Source organism: Alosa sapidissima, chromosome 21, assembly GCF_018492685.1.
Source record: "Alosa sapidissima isolate fAloSap1 chromosome 21, fAloSap1.pri, whole genome shotgun sequence".
NCBI lineage: Eukaryota > Metazoa > Chordata > Actinopteri > Clupeiformes > Clupeidae > Alosa > Alosa sapidissima.
In genome coordinates, this window is record NC_055977.1 from 28,210,101 (window position 1) to 28,229,055 (window position 18,955).

General features: G+C 43.3%; 1 protein-coding gene across 2 annotated transcripts in view; it reads right to left on the minus strand.

The window, feature by feature from the left end:
* The window catches only part of tmem222b (transmembrane protein 222b), a 27,775-nt gene continuing 8,820 nt past the window's right edge, over window positions 1–18,955 (minus strand). The window contains exons 1-6 of one of the 2 annotated variants that reach the window (XM_042077811.1): window positions 12,651–12,844; window positions 10,981–11,065; window positions 6,600–6,631; window positions 6,168–6,264; window positions 5,855–5,985; window positions 1–4,137 (exon numbers count right to left, since the gene is read on the minus strand). In XM_042077811.1, the coding sequence (XP_041933745.1) occupies window positions 4,050–4,137; window positions 5,855–5,985; window positions 6,168–6,264; window positions 6,600–6,631; window positions 10,981–11,065; window positions 12,651–12,769 (552 nt within the window). In that variant the 5' untranslated portion in view covers window positions 12,770–12,844 and the 3' untranslated portion in view covers window positions 1–4,049. Of the gene's footprint in view, window positions 4,138–5,854; window positions 5,986–6,167; window positions 6,265–6,599; window positions 6,632–10,980; window positions 11,066–12,650; window positions 12,845–18,955 lie in introns of those variants that run through there. The other variant, XM_042077812.1, reaches the window with a different exon arrangement.

Sequence of the window (18,955 nt, forward strand, 5' to 3'; positions counted from 1 at the left end):
AATAAATATGATTTTATTAAGATAGTTCCATGTCATTTACAGACATTACAAGATCACACCATTTCTTAGATTCCTTTATTTGCAGAGCACTTTGGCTGGACAGTACAGCACTGTAGTAGTTAATCTAGAAAGAACCAAGAGAGAGCTGGAATACTGGAATTCCAGAACACTGTGATTTCCCCCCTTGTGTGGAAAACTTACTGAGAAGCTTTTGTCACCTGTTTGAACTGGCAGAAATGAACCGGTCTCCGCATCCCCAAACCCTGACTCTGATAGCTTATGACGTTCATTTCACCCCAAATCAGCAGCAGAGGTTGAGTCCTTTGGACAAGTAGGAGGGTGACAAGTAGGGGGTAGGCTAGACGGTGCACAGCCGACCCGTGTGGAGATGAAAAAAAAAAGATGACTGCTCTATCATTGCCAGCCTCTGGTGACATAACAACAGTCTCCACCACCAACATGTTGTGACAGTGAAAATCCTCAGACACAGGAAGCCTCGCTCCTGCCACTCCTGTTTCCACACACGTCACATCTTCCAGTCATTACTGCTCTGATTGCCTGACAGAAGTAATCAATGCAACTGATTAGCTGAACTTGGCTGATAGCAAATCGTATACATTTTAACCACGCAGACTTTAAATCAGGAGTGTTTTTGAGTAGGGAGAGACAGAAGAGAGATACACACGTGACAGAGGAGGACCCTGGAAAAGTGCCGAGAAAACCTCTGCTCCTCGGACACAGCAGCAGAAAGTGAGGACGATACCGGACTCAAGAACAGCATACTGATCTATCTGCCACTAATTCACCAAATGCTGAAAACCTCACAGAATCTTCCAGAAAATGTCAGTCAAAAACTGAGTAATGAGATTATCGTTGTACAGGCAGAGGTGGCTGGGGACATTACCACCGCTGAGAGCAACACTGTTAATTGCAAAAGAAAGAGGGGAGGGTGAGAGCTTCAGCTTGGGGATACGAAAATGGAAGCACCAAACTGTTTCTTGGGAAGCATGGCGCTTCAGGTAGCTCACCAACTGCACAGTCCTGTTGCTGCGGTTTCTAGTATATCTCTGTCGGCACAAGAGAGAAGATGAATCCTGCGCTTCGTAGTTTAATCTATTGCTCCGCGACAACCATTTGTTACAGGCAACTGGGTCAACGACACTTCCACAAAGCAGGCTCACTTGAAGAGAGTATTACAATCTGTTAACTGGTGTACACAATCTACACGGATAATATAGTAATATGTCAGCAAAAATACATCCTTAAAAATAGCCTCTAGATAAGAATTTTATGTATAAACGTAGCTTATTATGTTGCGGTCCGTACAAATGCAGTTATGCAGTATTCAGAAATGATATGCTGCTGTGGAGTAAACAAAAGGTCTGTCATGAGACGTCTCTGCCACATTCATGGAGAGATGAGTGTTGGGGCTGCCAATGGCTGCCTGGCTAGCACTAAACACCTGCACACACACACACACACACACACACACACACACACACACACACACACACACACTAGTAGCCTACACACACACACAAACGCAGGCATGTTTTCATGATTACAATTGGCACATGCTGGCATGCAGGCAAACACATGCACACAACCGGAAAGAATGATGCACACATGTGCATGATGGCGCACACACACACACACACTGACACTGTCACATATACACAGACATTCACAAATGAGTCTGTTGTACAGAAGCCTGTTGTGATGTAAGAGTCAATGCTACATATGAATGACTCACCAGAACAGAAAAGGTCACTAGGTCTGGATCTTACTAAATAGCAAGTTCAATATTTACAAAAAGCATCTACCACCAGAGTCACAGGGTCAAGTCAAGTCCAACAGAGTTATCATGACAGGCCTATCAGAGCATCATGAAAAGACTAGAAATGAAAAAATAGCTCACTAAATTAAATGAAAAAACAAATTAAATCAGGAAAAAACATTTCTAGTTATTTAAACTGTGCTGGACAAGGTGTGGAAACAAACACCTGCTCACACCCACACCCCTCCCTAGTGCAGCAGCAGCGGCCGCATCTGAATGCCTCACGTTACCAGGGAGGAGGAACGTCTTGAAGTGGCTGGGAAGAAAAGCCCCCGAAAGGCCCCACGTGAGGCGTTTTGGCCATGGGCATTTCCTCCCCGTGGCGTCCCCCTAATCTGGTCGCGGGGTGCTGGGAGCCAGCGGGGCTGCACTCCTCTCCGTTCCTCTCACACTCAAGGAAGGGGGACGCAGACGGGGCTCTCCACCGACCTCAGGAACCTCCGACTACCTGCTGCTTCGGCCGCTCCAGCCAGAAAGAGGGAGAGCGGGGGAGGAGGTGGAGGGGATGGTGGGAAGGGTAAAGGAGGGGTTGTGGAGGTGGGGTGTGGAGGTGGGGTGGGGTGGGGTGTGGGGGGCAGTGCTTTTTTTGTTTGATTCCAAACAAAGGGGGGATTTGATTCTGCCACTGAAGCCATGGCAACGGGTTTGGTGTCCTGGCAATCGTGCAGGATTACAGCGAGTTCAACTGGTGTTTGGAACTAAATGGAAAGTTAATATGTACAGTCCATCGAGGCTAAAAAAAAGAAGGGTAAACAAATGAAGATTGACATCATTGTCAGTGTCCTACACAGAATGCCGCGAGAGAGCAAAACCAAAAACCAAAAAATAAAACCTGCTGTAAAGACAGCCATTGAGTTTGGAGTTCATTGGGGCACAGACTGTTATTCCTAATCCTGGAACCATGTGGATACATTGAACATGGAGGGAAAAGCAGACTTTGTTTTTTCTACCCCTGGCCTAGGCACTGACTGCATTCATTAGTTTCATGGATCAGGGGATGAAAGAGGTAAGAAATGAGGAGAAGGAGTAAAAGAGGGAAAAAAACACAGCTGATGAAGAAAGGGGTCAATGCGTCTTTTATAAAGTCGGGATATAGTTATAGAGTTGAGGAGAATGAGAATTCAATCACCGCAAAAAAAAGCCCTGGACCATGTCATCCTCTGCGTACTCCCCATAGACAGACATCAATGTCGCTTTCTTTTGGGAAGGGGGCGATTGGGGCAACGCCTGCTGATGGATTAAAGCCATCTATTCCCACTTGGACTCATGTTGATTCCTACTCTCACATTCAGAAACGCTGGAAGACAACAAACAGACTTGACACACTCAAAGCATATCATGCACACTTCCATCAAAAGCCACGGCTTCAGCTCCTAATAGTTACCGGTTACTATTGTACCAAACAGAATTTCACACAGTCAGAGCACAGAGGTTTCTTTAGAAAATCCAGAAACTAGTCTGTGTTTCATATAAAAGCAAACGAGGCGATGTAAGCTAGAAAGCATTTGAAAATATTTAACAGCGTGGGGGTATGCTAGCTGCTCGCTGCTAGTTGTAGTGTTCACATTCACTAATGCGGCAAAAGAACTTAACACGCACACCAACAAATCAAATTAAAAAAAGCTAAAGCCATGCCAATCTGCAGCACTGAATAGGGGAAGAGCCGCATCAAACCAAGCAAAAACGCGACAATCTCACAAGGCAAACATGAGAAACTGAACATTAAACATTATTGAACATTATTAAAAACAGACAACCACTTTGTAAAAGGCCTAGGCCCTCCTCCTGTACCAGAGCAACAGAAGGGATAGAAACCTCCAAAGAAGGTAGCTACTAACCGGAGCCTCTGAAATTCAAGCAAGTCACTGAGTTGAATTCTCGAACGCGCTTAGCTGTACTGACTGCCTTCAGTGGCGTCGGCCATGTCTCTGTACTCTGTGGTGAAGTTACAGTATATGCGAGGCTAATAGTAACGTTAGCCTCGTGTCATTACACTCAAGTGTAGGGGGTGAGAAAATTGTTATGTAATTTTTTTTTTTCTCTTTTACTTCAAATAGCGAGCCACGGGTACGAGGCCTTAAAAACCCATCCACACCCCTTTCCTTTCCACTGTTCCCCATGAAGGAGGGCCGAGACTCCCCTCTCGGTTCGCCCCGTCGCCTCCATGAGCCCGTCCTCTCATCGGCTCACGTCTCTGTGTGCTTCAGGTCCATCAGCGCAGGTTGAGAGTGAGCGCCACAGCCAGGATCGCGCTGAAGAGGATGAGGAAGGGCAGCCAAGTCTTCAAAAACCCAGCACAGCTGCAGACACAAAGACAGACAAACACATGAGACAGAGAGAAAGAGAGTGAGAGAGAAAGAGTGAGAGAAAGGAGAAGAGAAAGAGGCAGAGAAAAGAGGAAAAAAGAGAAAGAGAAATAGATAGAGAAATGTGTTAAAAAGGGCAGACATAGAGAAGGAGAGACAGAGAGAAAGAGCTACATACGTGAAGACAGAAAGAGTGAAAGCAACAACACAAGGAAGTATGGATCAGGATTCGGAGAGTGAAAGCAAGTCAGACAGAGAGCAGAGAGAGAGAAAGCAAGAGAAGAACTGATAGAGGTCACAGAGAGAGAAGCAGGAGAGAGCGAGAGAGAGAGAGAGGAACAGACCACGTATGAGAGAGATAAATGGCAGAAAAGGTGGGAATTTTCCACAAATGCAAATGATCATCAGAAAATCAACCCCACAAGTCCAATAGGCACACAGCATTTATAATTCAAGAGATGAATATTAATGTAATTTTAGCCAGATTTGTGGGCCTAAATCGTGACTGCACATTCTGGTGTATGTGTGTGTGTGTGTGTGTGTGTGTGTGTGTGTGTGTGTGTGTGTGTGTGTGTGTGTATGTGTGTGCGCGTGTGTGTGTGTGTGCGCGTGTGTGTGTGTGTATGTGTATGTGGTGTGTGTGTGCGTGCACACACGTGCGTGACTGTGTACGAGAGAGAGAGAGAGCAAGGGACGTCACAAATCTCTTTGCATCAGAAGAGTAACCATAACAACCAAGCCCCAGAGGTTATAGGATGGAGCAGCAACATCATCAATGAACATCTGTTTCTCTTCAGCTCGACTGGCTGATAACACAATGCTGACCGCGGGTTATGAATGCCTTTCCATGCCATGCACTGACCCCACCATTTATTTTATACACACACAAATGCACACACACACGTAACCAGTATGGTGGAGATAACCACGGTCCAGCACCACACTTGAACTTCCAACCTCGGACAAGGGAGGCCGGCGCGTGCGGCACTATCCTCTTTGGCTACTGTTACACTCCCTCCCTTACAACATCAATCGCATCTTAGTCACAATACCAGTCGAACAACAGTTTCCCACCTCAGGATATGGGAGGTGAGGCCTCCTAGCAGGGAGGCTAAACATTTATGGCTATTTTCCCCTGCTTGGATTAAGCCTAGTCCTAGACTAAAAGCAAAATTCAATGAAAATCTTCATTGAAAAAAGCTTTTAGCGTGCATTAGTGTGCAATGCATTCATTTAGGACAGCAGACCATTTAATAATTTCTCTTGCTCTCCCTCTCTCTCTATCCCTCTCCCAGAACAGTCTCTCTCTCTTTCTCTCTCTCAGAACAGTCTCTCTCCCTTTCTCTCACACCCTTTCACTCTCTCCCAGAGCAGTGTCTCTCTCTCTCCCTTTCTCTCTCTCTCACACACACACAGGTCAGAGTATAACTGTAAGTAAGAGAAAAGCTCAGAGGATGTGTGGATGCCCTTGGCAGGTGGTGACAGTTCCTGCCTCATCACATCTCAGTGGATGGAGGGAGAAAGGGAGAGGTCTCTCTCTCTCTCTCTCTCTCTCTCTCTCTCTCTCTCTCTCTCTCTCTCTCTCTCTCTCTCTCTCTCTCTCTCTCTCGTGTGGGCGTTTCTGACATTTAGATTTGGACCTTTTGTGACGGACGGGTTGTCCCAATAAGTTTCCCCCCCCCCCCCCTGCTGGAGATGTGCGGAGTCTCACCTGACATGCTTTCCGTGGATGAGGGCGAGCAGGCAAACATTGATCATGTTCCACGAGGTGCTGTTGTCGTAGCGCATCAGGTTCAGCGCCATGGCGACATGTGAGTGACAGTTGTCACAGCAAAGGTTGTGCTGCAGGGGGCAAAGAGTGATGCAATGTAGTGTAATCTCTGGCAATCAGTAGGAATACTTTTAGTACACATACACACGCACGCAGACACACACACGGACGCACACACACAGAATAAGACAGACCATCAGAAACTGCCGCGCGCGCACACACACACACACACACACACACACACACACATTACCATTCTGTGTTTGTACTCCTCAGAGGCATCATGTACTGCTGTGTCCCAGGCATTGGAACCACTGGCATAGACTTTGCTTATGTCAAGCATCCAGTACCTGCAGAAACAGCCAGCCAGAACAGAAAAATCCCCTCAACAACCACACTCACAAATACACTAGAACCATGCACTGGCCACAACAGCAAAAACTCCCTGGCCACTCTTCAAAGCATCATTTAAATAATGCTGCTCCCTGGCTCTCCACTTATGCGCACGCACACACACACACACACACACACACACACACACTGTGGTAGGAAAAATGGAATAATAAAATCTCTTTGATATGCACTTCCATGAAGGCATTATGGTTATTCACTGTCTTTGAAGGACACTGCATGTCTGTCAGGAGTCGTCAGCACAGAAGCGCTCCAAGGAATTTAATTAACTCACTTAGTGGGTCTTCCGAAGGCCATGTTGTCCTCCTGAAGAGAAGCAGCAGAGAAAAACACAAAACAATAAGGGGCGTTTTAAACACATAATGTATTATGATAATTACATGTTCACACACTTAAAGAAGACAAACAACATTTTTGAAAGAATTAAAAAAGAGCAAGGGCATGTTTTCACTTTAAAGTCTAGCTTTGGGGAGTAATGAGAGGGGTGGGGGTGATTAAAGGGGAAAAAGAGAGAGAGAGAAACACTTCAGTAAGTGTGAAGCAGAGTGAAGCTGGTCAGGCGATACTGTAACGTCTCCTCTCTAATCGCCATGTATCTGTGTGTGTGTGTACTTCCACTCCCCAACCCAAGCAGAGTGAAGCTGATCAGGCGATACTGTAACGTCTCCTCTCTAATCGCCATGTATCTGTGCGTGTGTGTACTTCCACTCCCCAACCCAAGCAGAGTGAAGCTGATCAGGCGATACTGTAACGTCTCCTCTCTAATCGCCATGTGTGTGTGTGCGTGTGTGTGTGTGTGTGTGCATTCCCTGGGGGAGGAGGTCGATCTAGAGAGAGAGGTGGGAGTCACAGCAGGATGATGCTATGCACCACAGAGGCATCGGAGGTCCCGATAAAAGCCCAGACCCCTGGATGACCCCCAGGGACTGTGTGTGTGTGTGTGTGTGTGTGTGTGTGTGTGTGTGTGTGTGTGTGTGTGTGTGTGTGTTTGTGACTAGTGCAGTGGTGGAGCAGCAGGAGAGGTGAGCACTGCTCTTCTTTAGTACTCTTCTTTTAGTAGCTTTTTCCAGTCGGTTCTTTGTTCCCTGATTGGCTGCCGGTGGCTGAGCTGGAAAAAGCTTGACGCATGCAGTCGTATAGATGAGGAGTAGAAGTTGATCCAGTCGGTCCAATGACCATTTATTGTTATTGATGTAGACAGAATGTTACAGAAAACTTGAGGTAAAATAAAACAAACAATTAACCTAAAGCAGTCTCTTATATGGTAGCACACGGCTTGTCACGTCATGACACCACACGACACACCACCACACGGTCAAAAGACTGTTTGCCCTCTCAGCCACGCCCAGATGTTGTGGCATCCATTCATTAAAGGGATATTCCACCATTTGGGGAAATACACTCATTTTCCACCTCCCCTTGAGTTAAACAATTGATTTTTATCTTTCTCCAGTTCATCCAGCCGTTCTCTGAGTCTGGCAATACCAGTTTTAGCTCCAGCCTAGCTAGACCATTAACTTCTCGCCTGCTAGCATCACGTTTAAAAGTGAGATTTCCAGTAATTTTCCTATTTAAAATGTGTCTCCACTCAAGTTAGTAAGTGCAATAAGACCAACGGAAAATGAAACGTGGCTATTTTCTAGGCTGATTTGACATGGAACTGCTCTCATTCCAGCGTAATAATCAAGGAACACCATGGGCACATATATGATATCATGCAGCAGCTGAAAACAGTCCCCGTAGGCTAACTTCCAGCAACAAGCTTGAGCTGCAGCAGACGAATTGGTTAGTGGCGGGATTATTATTTTCCCTTTGCAACTGTCAAAGAAATCCCATAAACACGAGAAGGCCTAGGCAGCCTACATCAGGTGGCCTAAAGATTAGGCTCTTCTGCATAGCATTAAAGGAACCGTATGTAGGATTTTGGCCAAAATTGGTACTACAATCACTTTCAAAATACTGTAGAGCGGTGTACACTGCAGATGTGGTAACTAAAGCAGAGCTGGCAACCCAGATGCCGAAACACTACTGACTTTGTGATTACTAGATAGGTGGAAGGTGGCGGATCAGGCTAAAACACAAATATGTAAACATCAACATCAGTTGAGGGCTGCAACTTCACTTTTTTAAATGACGATATCCTGGTCGGACTACTGTTGTCAGTGATATTAGTATTTGAAATTAGCATGATTTCCTAATGTCTAGTGACAAATCAGGGCCATTTTATGATTAATTGAATTACATTTCTTACATACGGTTCCTTTAAGTGATTTGCATGCAGTAATTTGAACACTGACCTTGATCTAGCCTACTTTGGCTATTTAAAGGTAATTTATTGCCAAAACACCACACAATATATATGAGCTATAACAAACAATAAATGACTTAATCACACACAAACTACTATTTTACTGACTACAAAAATAACAATTATGTAGGAAGTTTAGAAGTATAAAACCCAGAATTGACCAGAAGTGCACCAAATTCAACACAAATGACTCAATACACTTGGAGGAGGCCTGCGTCCTTTCTTTTCCAGATATTTTAGGATTTGGATATCGTTTCAGTATCGAGTATCAAGATATTTATGGCAGGTATTGTATCAAAGTCATAATTTTGGTATCGTGACAACACTATGCCAGAGCCACTCTGTTTTCTAGATGTCGAGGATCGGAGGCTCTACCACCAAGTGATGCTGCCCAATGGCATATTAGAAGAGCACATTATCAAGCTCTAGTATGGAGGCAAGCACACATACCAAATCCAGTGTTACTAGAAGTAAAATGTTTTTTACTTGTCGGTTGTTGCTGACAGTAGATGCAGTTCTGCATTAGGCTTATTCCCGTTATCTAAGTTCATATGTACTGTAGGATATATTGAAGGTTATCTGTGCAACTTATTGTGATGAAATACATTAAACACCACATGAGTGGCTCACTATGTTAGCAATAAAAATATGGTTGTGTTTTGATTAGAATTTCTGAGTTTATTACATGTTAACTGTAATCATGTTCCCATTAAATACGTTAATAAACTATAGTATGGCTTCTTTAATGCTCAAATATGTATTCAGAGAACACTTTTATTTGGTTTTAGTAATTACTTTTGAAATCAACCCAATTTAGGGAAAAATAAGCACAAATAAATCGCTATTTTATGTTAAAATGCTGATTATGCGGCTTAGAACTCAGAATTGAGCTTGGTAAACAAAATATTCAGAATCAGCACCCTCAGATTAGGTATGAAGGGTGGTTTACCAACTTTTCCTCAAATTTGCCGTCAGAAGTTCTCTTCTGTAAAGCTGCTCTCCCTCTATTAAGTACTCTGCTCTTTCGCTCTCTGCTCTGCTTCTTTTTCTATTCTTCAAAAGTTCAAAAGTTAAAAGTCCAGGGGGCGCTATGGAGCAAGTGGCTACAGCGTCCATACCACATGAGCACCCACATGAGTCCAACACAGGTCATTTCCCGATCCCACCCCATCTGTCTCTCCCACTCGCTTTCTCTCAATCTCTTCACTGCTCTTTGTAATTAAAGGCATAAAAGCCACATAGATAGATAGATAGATAGATAGAAACAGTTAAAGTTGACTGGTATTTATCGCTTTTATCCAAAGCGACATAGACTAATTGTCAGGCAGTGAACCAGTGATTCCGACACACTCTACATCTTTTTGGGATGCAAACTTGTTCCTTGCAAACACTGTCCGAGAAACACTGTCTGAGGCTCCTGTGAAGGATGGAAGTTAATTCAGGCTATGTGACGGTAGTAGTTGACAGGCTTGGAAATCAGACCTGCCAGATATTCTTGAGACTAGACTAGTCAGCGATTAGTCATTGTTCAATATTCCCTAGAAGATTCCCTCACCCAAGCAAGTGATATTTTCATAACCATGTGCAACCAGAATTTTAAGGTCCACAAATTAAAAAGTTGTATAGTCTTGGCCTCCAGTGTGGTCTGTGGTCTGTGCTGATTCTCTGAAGGTTTTGGCCAATACAATCCCTGTGGGAACGTTCTTTTTTCCCCTTTCTTTTGGTTTGTCGGGGGGTTGGGAGATAACGGCATGTTCTTGAATGTTAGGGACTTTTATTGAACCACACACCACTCTCCGTTGGATTTTTAAAGTCCCGGCGAGGTCGTCCGCGACGATGCGATTCTGCCGCCTTTCGCTGGCAAATGAGGAGAGACACGGCGACATTTAGAGTATCGGCTGCTGTGGCTGGACTCGTGACCGTCTCACTTCAAAACCACTACCCACCCAGTCTGGCTTCTTTTAACAGGCTTCAAATGCCATGTGTTTTTTTTAAGGCTTCCAGCACTTCCCCACAGCTTGATTCAGCCCAGCCCAGGCTACAGCACTGCTTGTCTGGACTGCAGAGGTTTAGTGAAAGGCAAGGAAGGCCTGGTTGTCAGATGCCTGCTGTCTTCCTGAACGCTGCAACAGCAACATGACTTCACACAGCAGTCATTGTGATGACCACATGTACTGAGCCCATCTGGAGCTTAATCAGCTGGTGTCATCTGTTCAGTGCTTGGTTACAACCAGTACTCTTCAAAGGTATACCTCGTATTACATGCAAGATGGTTAGAAATAAGTGTAACCATGTGGTAAACTGAAGGAGTCATATGAAAATATCTGTCTGTGTTGGTGGTACTCACTGAGACAAAGTAGGGCCCTGCAAAGTCTCGGATCACGCCGACTGAGGTGCAGATTCCAATGTGGCCTATGAATGGCAGGAGCCATCTGAGGAGAAAATGAAGAAGAGGAATCATGCTGGATGTTAGGGAAGACCACAAATCCACCACTGTCACACTAGAGAGATGCAAGGGGTATGTAGGGGAATTTATCTTACACAGACAACAACAGCACACATACTTTACAGAATAAATTATTCATACCCACTAAAACACAAGAACATTGTACATTGCAGCTCTTTTTGAGATACATGCATAAAGTTCCTGGTCCAAATATTGACTACAGGTCTCTGTAAAGCATTGTGACAGTATGTGTGAGCTCATGTGTGTCATAAGAAAGAAACTTTCATAAAACATAATTGCATCCCCATATAGGATACATCTAATCTGTGCAGCATTGATTCTGGCTTTATAACTCCACAGACAATCAGTCGATACACTGTATGGTTCAAATATGTTGTATCGTACAATGTTAAGTTCATATGTCTTATTAAACATATGGTATATAGGTGTTGTAAATGGTAGGACCTATATTGTTGAATATGTGACCAGCATGGCAAAGTGGAGTAGGACAGAGCCAAAGCAGACATCCTAGATACAGTTCTGTCCACCCAATTATTAATATCTGATGGCTTCCTAGAAAGGGAGCAATTGACCTAGATAACATAAAAAAGAAGTAGATGTGGAGGATGAGGGCAGAACGTTATGTTTGTTAAATAAATAAAAACCGCTAGTCTCGTGAATGATCTTCCACCCTACAACTGTAAAGGCTTCGTACATCTACATCAACGTAGGCTATGTCTTATTTATGGGGTTAAATTTACATCGCCTGGTCACCCAGTCAGATGAATACAATGACAGGAGATGACAAACGTCAAATGTGTTCCTGGAATTCCAGGAGGAATGCGCTTGGGGGGGCACTTGTCACAGCGGAAGCGATCAAACGACGTGAATGCAGATGTATCACCCAGCGCAGAGGTACAATAGCTACAGTGTCCCACTTGGGGAGAGAGGGGTTGCGAGATATGTGACAGTGGCACGCTCCCTCTCTCTTTGTAGCACCAGAGGGGGCTGATGGCTAACAACAGAGCACAGTTTTAGCTGCATTGTCCTCGGTACAGGCTACAAAATGCAGACATTATTGCCATACTGTAATGACAACTGATGGCGCACAGACAGGACAAACCATAAATAATATACAAGAGTTGTTATAAAGCTGTTCCCCTTCGAACATGCTTAAATATCAAGACACCACAGCAGGCTACTTATGCGACGTCACCCCGGTGTAACCATACTAACGTTACAAAGTTACGATATCTGCCTGTTGTCACCTGAACATTCTATCTATCGATAGCCACGCTACAAAAACACAACATTAGCCTACTACCGGTAAGCTAACAACCAACGATTGGAAATCGAGATGGCTATATCACATGGCAAATCTATTACGTGTAGTTTTACATGCTAACTATATCAGCGTCAGTTAAACTCTGCGTATCCAACAATGGCATTTCCCCTGTGCTTACGAACGAACTCATCCCCGTCAGCGCCGGGGAAAGGCTTATCCAACGGCAATGAGCCTACCACCTTGCACTTAGAAAACATGAACATAGGATGCTCACGATAGCACTCACGATAGAACAGGTATAGGCGTCCAGACAATACAGTAAGGATAGCGACTTGTAATTGGATCTATCCTCTCAACAGCTATGTTATAATTCTTCGTAGTCTCTATTTCGACAACATCCGCCATCACCAACAGTGAAAAATGAACTTCATTCGTTCCGCTTCCTGGCAGCTGCTCTCGCCGATAAGAGCAACCGCGCGCTTCCGGGGTCCCAGTGAGGGAAGTTTCTGAGGGATGGATTCTGTCATTAATAGGCCATCAGCGTTGTGGAGTGTGAATATCAAAATGTTGTAAACTTATTTAGGAAAACAGAACCATTTCACGGTTGTTTTCAATGGGAAAATTGAATCTCATAATTTTACAAATCTTTCTTTTTTGTCAAACTTTAGAGGCATTTAAACACACAAATGGAGTGAGGATAAGGCAACATTTTCGACAAGAAACACACACACACTCTCTCTCTCTCTCTCATCCAGCAATTGCCATTTTTGCTCTCACACAGGCTACAATACAGTAGGCCTGTTTCAGCTAGAATAGCTAGCAATCACTTTACAACATATGCCTGTGTTCACACAATGACAATCAGCTAATGCTGCATGTCTAAATTGTGTGTGTGGTGTAGTGCAGTGAAATAATACATATTGGAGTAGTTGCAGCTTTTTATTAGAACATTCAACATTCACAGAATGTGTCAGTCTACTTCATAAAGATAAAGAAAAATAACAAGAATAGAAGGTAGGATAAGACTACAAGAAGAGAAATGAGATTAAAAAAACACTCCGCACAAGCCCTTCTCAGCCAAGATTCACGTTTCACTTTCTCTGACAATGTTGTAGGCTTAGTCCACATATGCATGAAATTCTATATGAGACTTCAGTGTCTGCTTGTGTACATGTAGACTAATGTTATTTAAGCCACGGAATTATGTTCTAATTTTATGGTTGTATTCTATGCTGTGTTCCATGAGCAGAGGATTCTGGGGTTGCTATAGCGATTCATCTGGGCCTGCTGAGGAGGAAATGGAGGCAGCGGTGGTTGCACCCGTGGGAGAGAGGAACAGTAGCTGTACATCCTCTCCACTGGCCCCCATTATACATGACAGGTGATATATGGAGCAAACAGCGGAAACAAACTACTCAGCAGAAGCGGGCAGACGTTGATAAACGAAGCCGAGGTGACATAGATACCGCGAGCTCATCACCACGGCACCGGGGGAATTCTCCCAGCGAAATGCTGCCACCAGTGTCACAGCTGCTTCAATAGCCGGCCAGAGCATCCAACCCAATTAGACTGGAGGATGCACAGCAGAAATACTGCTACTCCCAGCCGTGTGTGTGTGTGTGTTTCTTTCAGGGCAAGAGGGAGCCAATGGCTGGAAATGTGAAAATGTCTCCTTTTTCTCTCCTCACCCTGGTTTAATGACTCTTTGAAGTGCAACAATGTTGCTAAATTTGCCTCTTTTGTTAGACTCTACAAAGGATGACGTTGAGCCGACCTTGAAATTTGATGTAGGCCTACGTATTGAAGCTGAATATAGTATGACCTCCAGGTGTAAAGGAGGAGAGGACAGACAGCTCTGATAAAAAATATTAAGAAGAATAGAGACTGTAATTGAGGTTCAGACAGAAGCGCCATACTTTTCTGCATATCTCATAGGCTACACCTCCACCTTCTTTTTATACCTTGAAAGCTGTTTCACACCATTCACAAAACACGTACATATCTCAGTCTGTTGTTTCACACCTAATGAGGATTTCTATTATATCTCTTAGCTCTGGAGCTTATCTGGAAGAGCAAGTTGCTATAGGAAGCCACAAGGTTATGGGGATGATTCAAACAGCATTATGCTGACAAAAAGTAACTTTGTTGTACTATAGGTTGTTTCAAATGAAAACATTCTCTAAATGGATAAATGTTCATATTTCTTTCACAGCCATGTTTATCTAGCCACAGCAGTAGACATTGTGAAACATTACAGAGGAATGAGGAGACAGGATGCAAGCAGTTACAGCTCTGAGGGTTCCCATCCAACCCTATCTCTCTTTCTCTGACTGTATCCTTGATGGCCTCCTCTCTCATCACAACCCGTTTCCCTGGAGAATTCCCCTGGATGTTACCAACCGCAGAAAATGGCAAGTCAAATAATACCATGACCTCAGATTACACAGCCCTATATAGTGTGTCATTTCCTGAATCTCAACCCACTGGAGGTTAATTTACCCCCCTGACGGCCAATGATGCATTACCATTAAAATAGGAACATATCAATAGTTGAGCTGGATTGGTGGTGAGAACAGTGCTCTCACAAGGTAACCAAAGACAGGGGCCACCACAAAGAACAAAACTGATTAAGTCTCATGAGGCTTGCTGTTCTTAAGAAGTCAGGATGTGCACTTAAAGAAGATGTTCAGGAAATGGGAACTATTGTTTTTTTTTATCCAATACAACACCACTACCACTATTACTACTACTACTACTACTACTACTACAACTACTATACTACTACTAAAAATAATAATAATCATAAGGTTTATTATTTTTATTCATGTTTATTATTTTTTATTGGTGGTGGTAAGGCGGTAGTAGTAGTGTCATAAGCAATAGTCCTTTGGACAATAATAACAACACCAATAAAACCATTTTCTGTTTTTTACAAACAAATTGCACAAGGTAAAAGTTTATTGCTTTATTAAAGCAATAAAACAATGTTTATTTTTATTCATAGCTTTTGTTATTATTATTTTATTATGATTTACAGGCTACAAAAGAAAGGACCTAAGGGAAAAAAATCTATAGACACACAGCACCCCCTTGTGGCTGTAATATCCTTCACCTGTACCCACTGACTATCCTAGCCATCTGCAGTGAGTGATAAACATCAACAAAACATGTAACAATGAATGCATTCTGTAGAATGTTAAAGTAGGAGAGTGTGAAATGTAAATACCATGCCCCCCCGGCAATTGCATTACCCTATATACCACCCATAGTGTCTATTTATTTATTTGAAAATGTACATACTGTATTTATTCTCATATTCTCATAGACATATTCTACTGCCCTTCATTCTATTCTTACTGTTCTGTTTTTATTCTTTTTACTCTTTTTATGTTTTTTTTTTATTCTTATATGTTAAGTGAGTGTTGTACTTAGAGAGAAAAGATTAACAGGAGTCAAATTCCTTATTTACTCAAACCTGGCCAATAAAGCTGATTCTGATTTCTTCATCTGAGCCAAAAGCAACTTTGTTTTCAAATAATCAAGTAAACTTGCTTCATTGAGACAACAGCACTAAGTCCTGTGATAAACCTATTTTTTTTAATTAGCTGATTCCACAACTGAAGAGTAACAAAAAGAAAGAATATTTTTTTAAAAAATCTCTACTCTTGACCCATGTTATTGTTTTCAGGTAAATCTTATTCGGTGAGCTCGTGTTATTTACTTATTATGACCACAGTGCTAGCGAAGCGGCGGTCATATAGGCTTAGTCAGTTTTTTTTCTTCAGGATTTTTTTTTTCCAGTGAATTTCTACAACAATTCCCGGAACACTGAAATACTGGGCTGCACAAAACTAGATGGGCATCTAACACGGAACCATTGTTTTTAGTTTTGATCTCTTGTTCACCCACCGCACCGGGCCCCTCAAAAGGAGGGTAGGCCGGACACGGTTTTCTGTGAATATCTCGAGAACCGTAGAGCCTAGGATGACCAACTTTTTTTTCGTATATTGGTCCCAAGGGGCCATGTCAACCCATCCCATATCCACTCATTTGAGGTATAGTACCACCAAAAATGAAAAAGCAAAAACGAGGTAATCGCAGGTATCTTTGGCTGACATGTTCAAAACTACACAAAATTTGCAGGATCATTATGACACCCTCTGAATGCATGCCAAGTTTCATGGAATTCCGTTCATGCAGGCACACGGACACACACACACATAAACACACTCACACACAACATTTACCCCCCCCCCCCCCCACACACACACACACACACACACACACACATACTCACAAAAGCAAACACACACTATGCACACACTCATTTACATACACAAAAGTAGGGGATGGAGTAGGAGATGGAGACAAATTGACAAGCGTGATTTATTTTTGCGGAGAGAATGTGCAGGACTGGGTGGCAGTCATATTTTGTACCGCTCTGCTGTACATCTAGTTCAGTGTCCCCGTGTCCCCTCTGGTATTCAAAGTACAGCCAAGAGATAAGTGTGGCATCTAGGGGCGCTGTTGCGCAACTGGCTGCAGCGCCCGTGCCACATTTGAGTCCGCGGGCCCGTGGTTGGGGTCCGACCCGTCTCACTGTCTCGCCCTGTCTCACTGTTCATGGTCCCGCCAGGTCTCACTCACTTCCTGTAACACTGTACAATTAAAGGCATAAAGGCACACACACACACACACACACACACAAAGAACGAGATAGGTATGGTATCTCCCACCTGATCTACCACAACTCAAACCCTCTACCCAATAGAGGTGCAATAAATCATATTTAAGATTTTTTTTTTTAAAATACATTTTTGTTTGCTTTTGCCTTTATATGGATAGAGAGATAGGATGGGGTCAGGACATAACCGCAGGTCGGGATCGAGCCTGGGGCCCCATGGCCACTGAGACCCACATGTGATACCGTGCTGCCTCTTGAATATCTTTACTGTCATTATTCATGTACAACGGAATTTCAAAGTGCATGTCTTTTATCTGTCCAAAAGAGTTCAATAAAATAACTTATAAAAATAGTAGTCCACTAAAATTAACTAGATGTACCGCACAGTGGTACAAAATATGACCGCCGCTCAGTCCTGTACATCCATTCCGCGAAAATAAATCATATTAATGAATTTGTCTCCATTTTCTATTCCATCCCCCACTCTTGAAACTTTTGTGTATGCTTGTTTGGAATGTGTGTTTGCGGGCCGCAGACAAAGTAGCCTACTGGCGCTGCAAAGGTGAATAGATTTGTAGCACTTGCCAAAAAATGTGTAGCATTGTTATAAAACCTTTAAAATCTCAAAAAACAATCACAAGTAGGGCAGTTCATCACAGTCCATCCATTGCAACTGGACTGATGAAAAGTTCACCTAGGTAGGCTACATTGTATTTGGGAAAAGCAGAAGGTAGCAGCATAATGTATTTATTTATTTATTATTAAACAAAACAATCCCTGTCAGTTCCATGCAGTTTTCAACAGCTATCAAGAAGAGAGGTCATGTCATGGATTTTTGTGAATGCTTCTTCTTCTACATATGCATAAGTTTAGTCATCTAGTTCATATGATATATTTAGCTTTATTGTCAATGCACAAATTAAATACCAGTAGTCTAAAACAAAATGCCGTTTTACCCAGTGGTGCAAATAACTGACATGTCCATAAGGGCCTTCATGAAATACGTTGCTAGACTGTTCACACATTTAACGGGCCAAGTTGAAGAGCTACTGTCCGTTATTGTTTGTGCAAATAATATGCTGATTCATGTTCCCTTGCATTTTGCAACTATGAGGTCCATGGTTAGTCTAACTTTCGCCAGACCAAGCTCAATCTTTTAAGAAATCGAAAAGGAATCGCCGGCAGATCTGAGTTCACCCAGCCTAGTCCATGGTAGGCGCCCGATAGAAATATTGTTTAATTTTGCGATTGAGATATCCACTCACTGGCGCACCCCCTGCGACGTGTTCGCCCCCGGTTTCAGAGCTATTCTAAATGCAAAAATGCATAGAGGGAGTTATGACAAAACCGTGACTGTTACTATACGCTATATAAGGTAGGCCCTATACTAGGCCTATTACACAACATAAACTGTGCCACCTCTTGGCGAAAAGTTAATAGTTTTGCATATCAGTAGTAACCCGTGGACGTCCCCCGGACCTCATGCCGACATTCACGACGTCCCCGATTGGTCCCGAATGTCATGTTCTCTAGCGGACGTTCCGGTGACCTTATTGACGTCCGGAGAAAGTTATCCTTTGGTTATTGCGTGACTGCATTTTGGTTATTGCGTGATTGCGTAGTTGTAGAACAAGTCTTTAATGCGTGTTCATGTTTCGTGTACCTCTCTCCTAGCAACGCTAAGATTTACAGGATGTAATACCATACCAAATCGCGCTTCATGTTTTTTTTTTTTTTTTACCATCGCGGAAATATAAACGTCGCGCGCATAACGTCGTGGTGACCATTACAGGACGTCCTCTCAAAGTCTCGTGGACGTCTTTTAGACCTCCTGAACAGAGGTCCGCAGGACGTAAAGGGAACTCTACACAATGTCGAGGAGGTGATGTTCGCCAGGGGACCTTTAG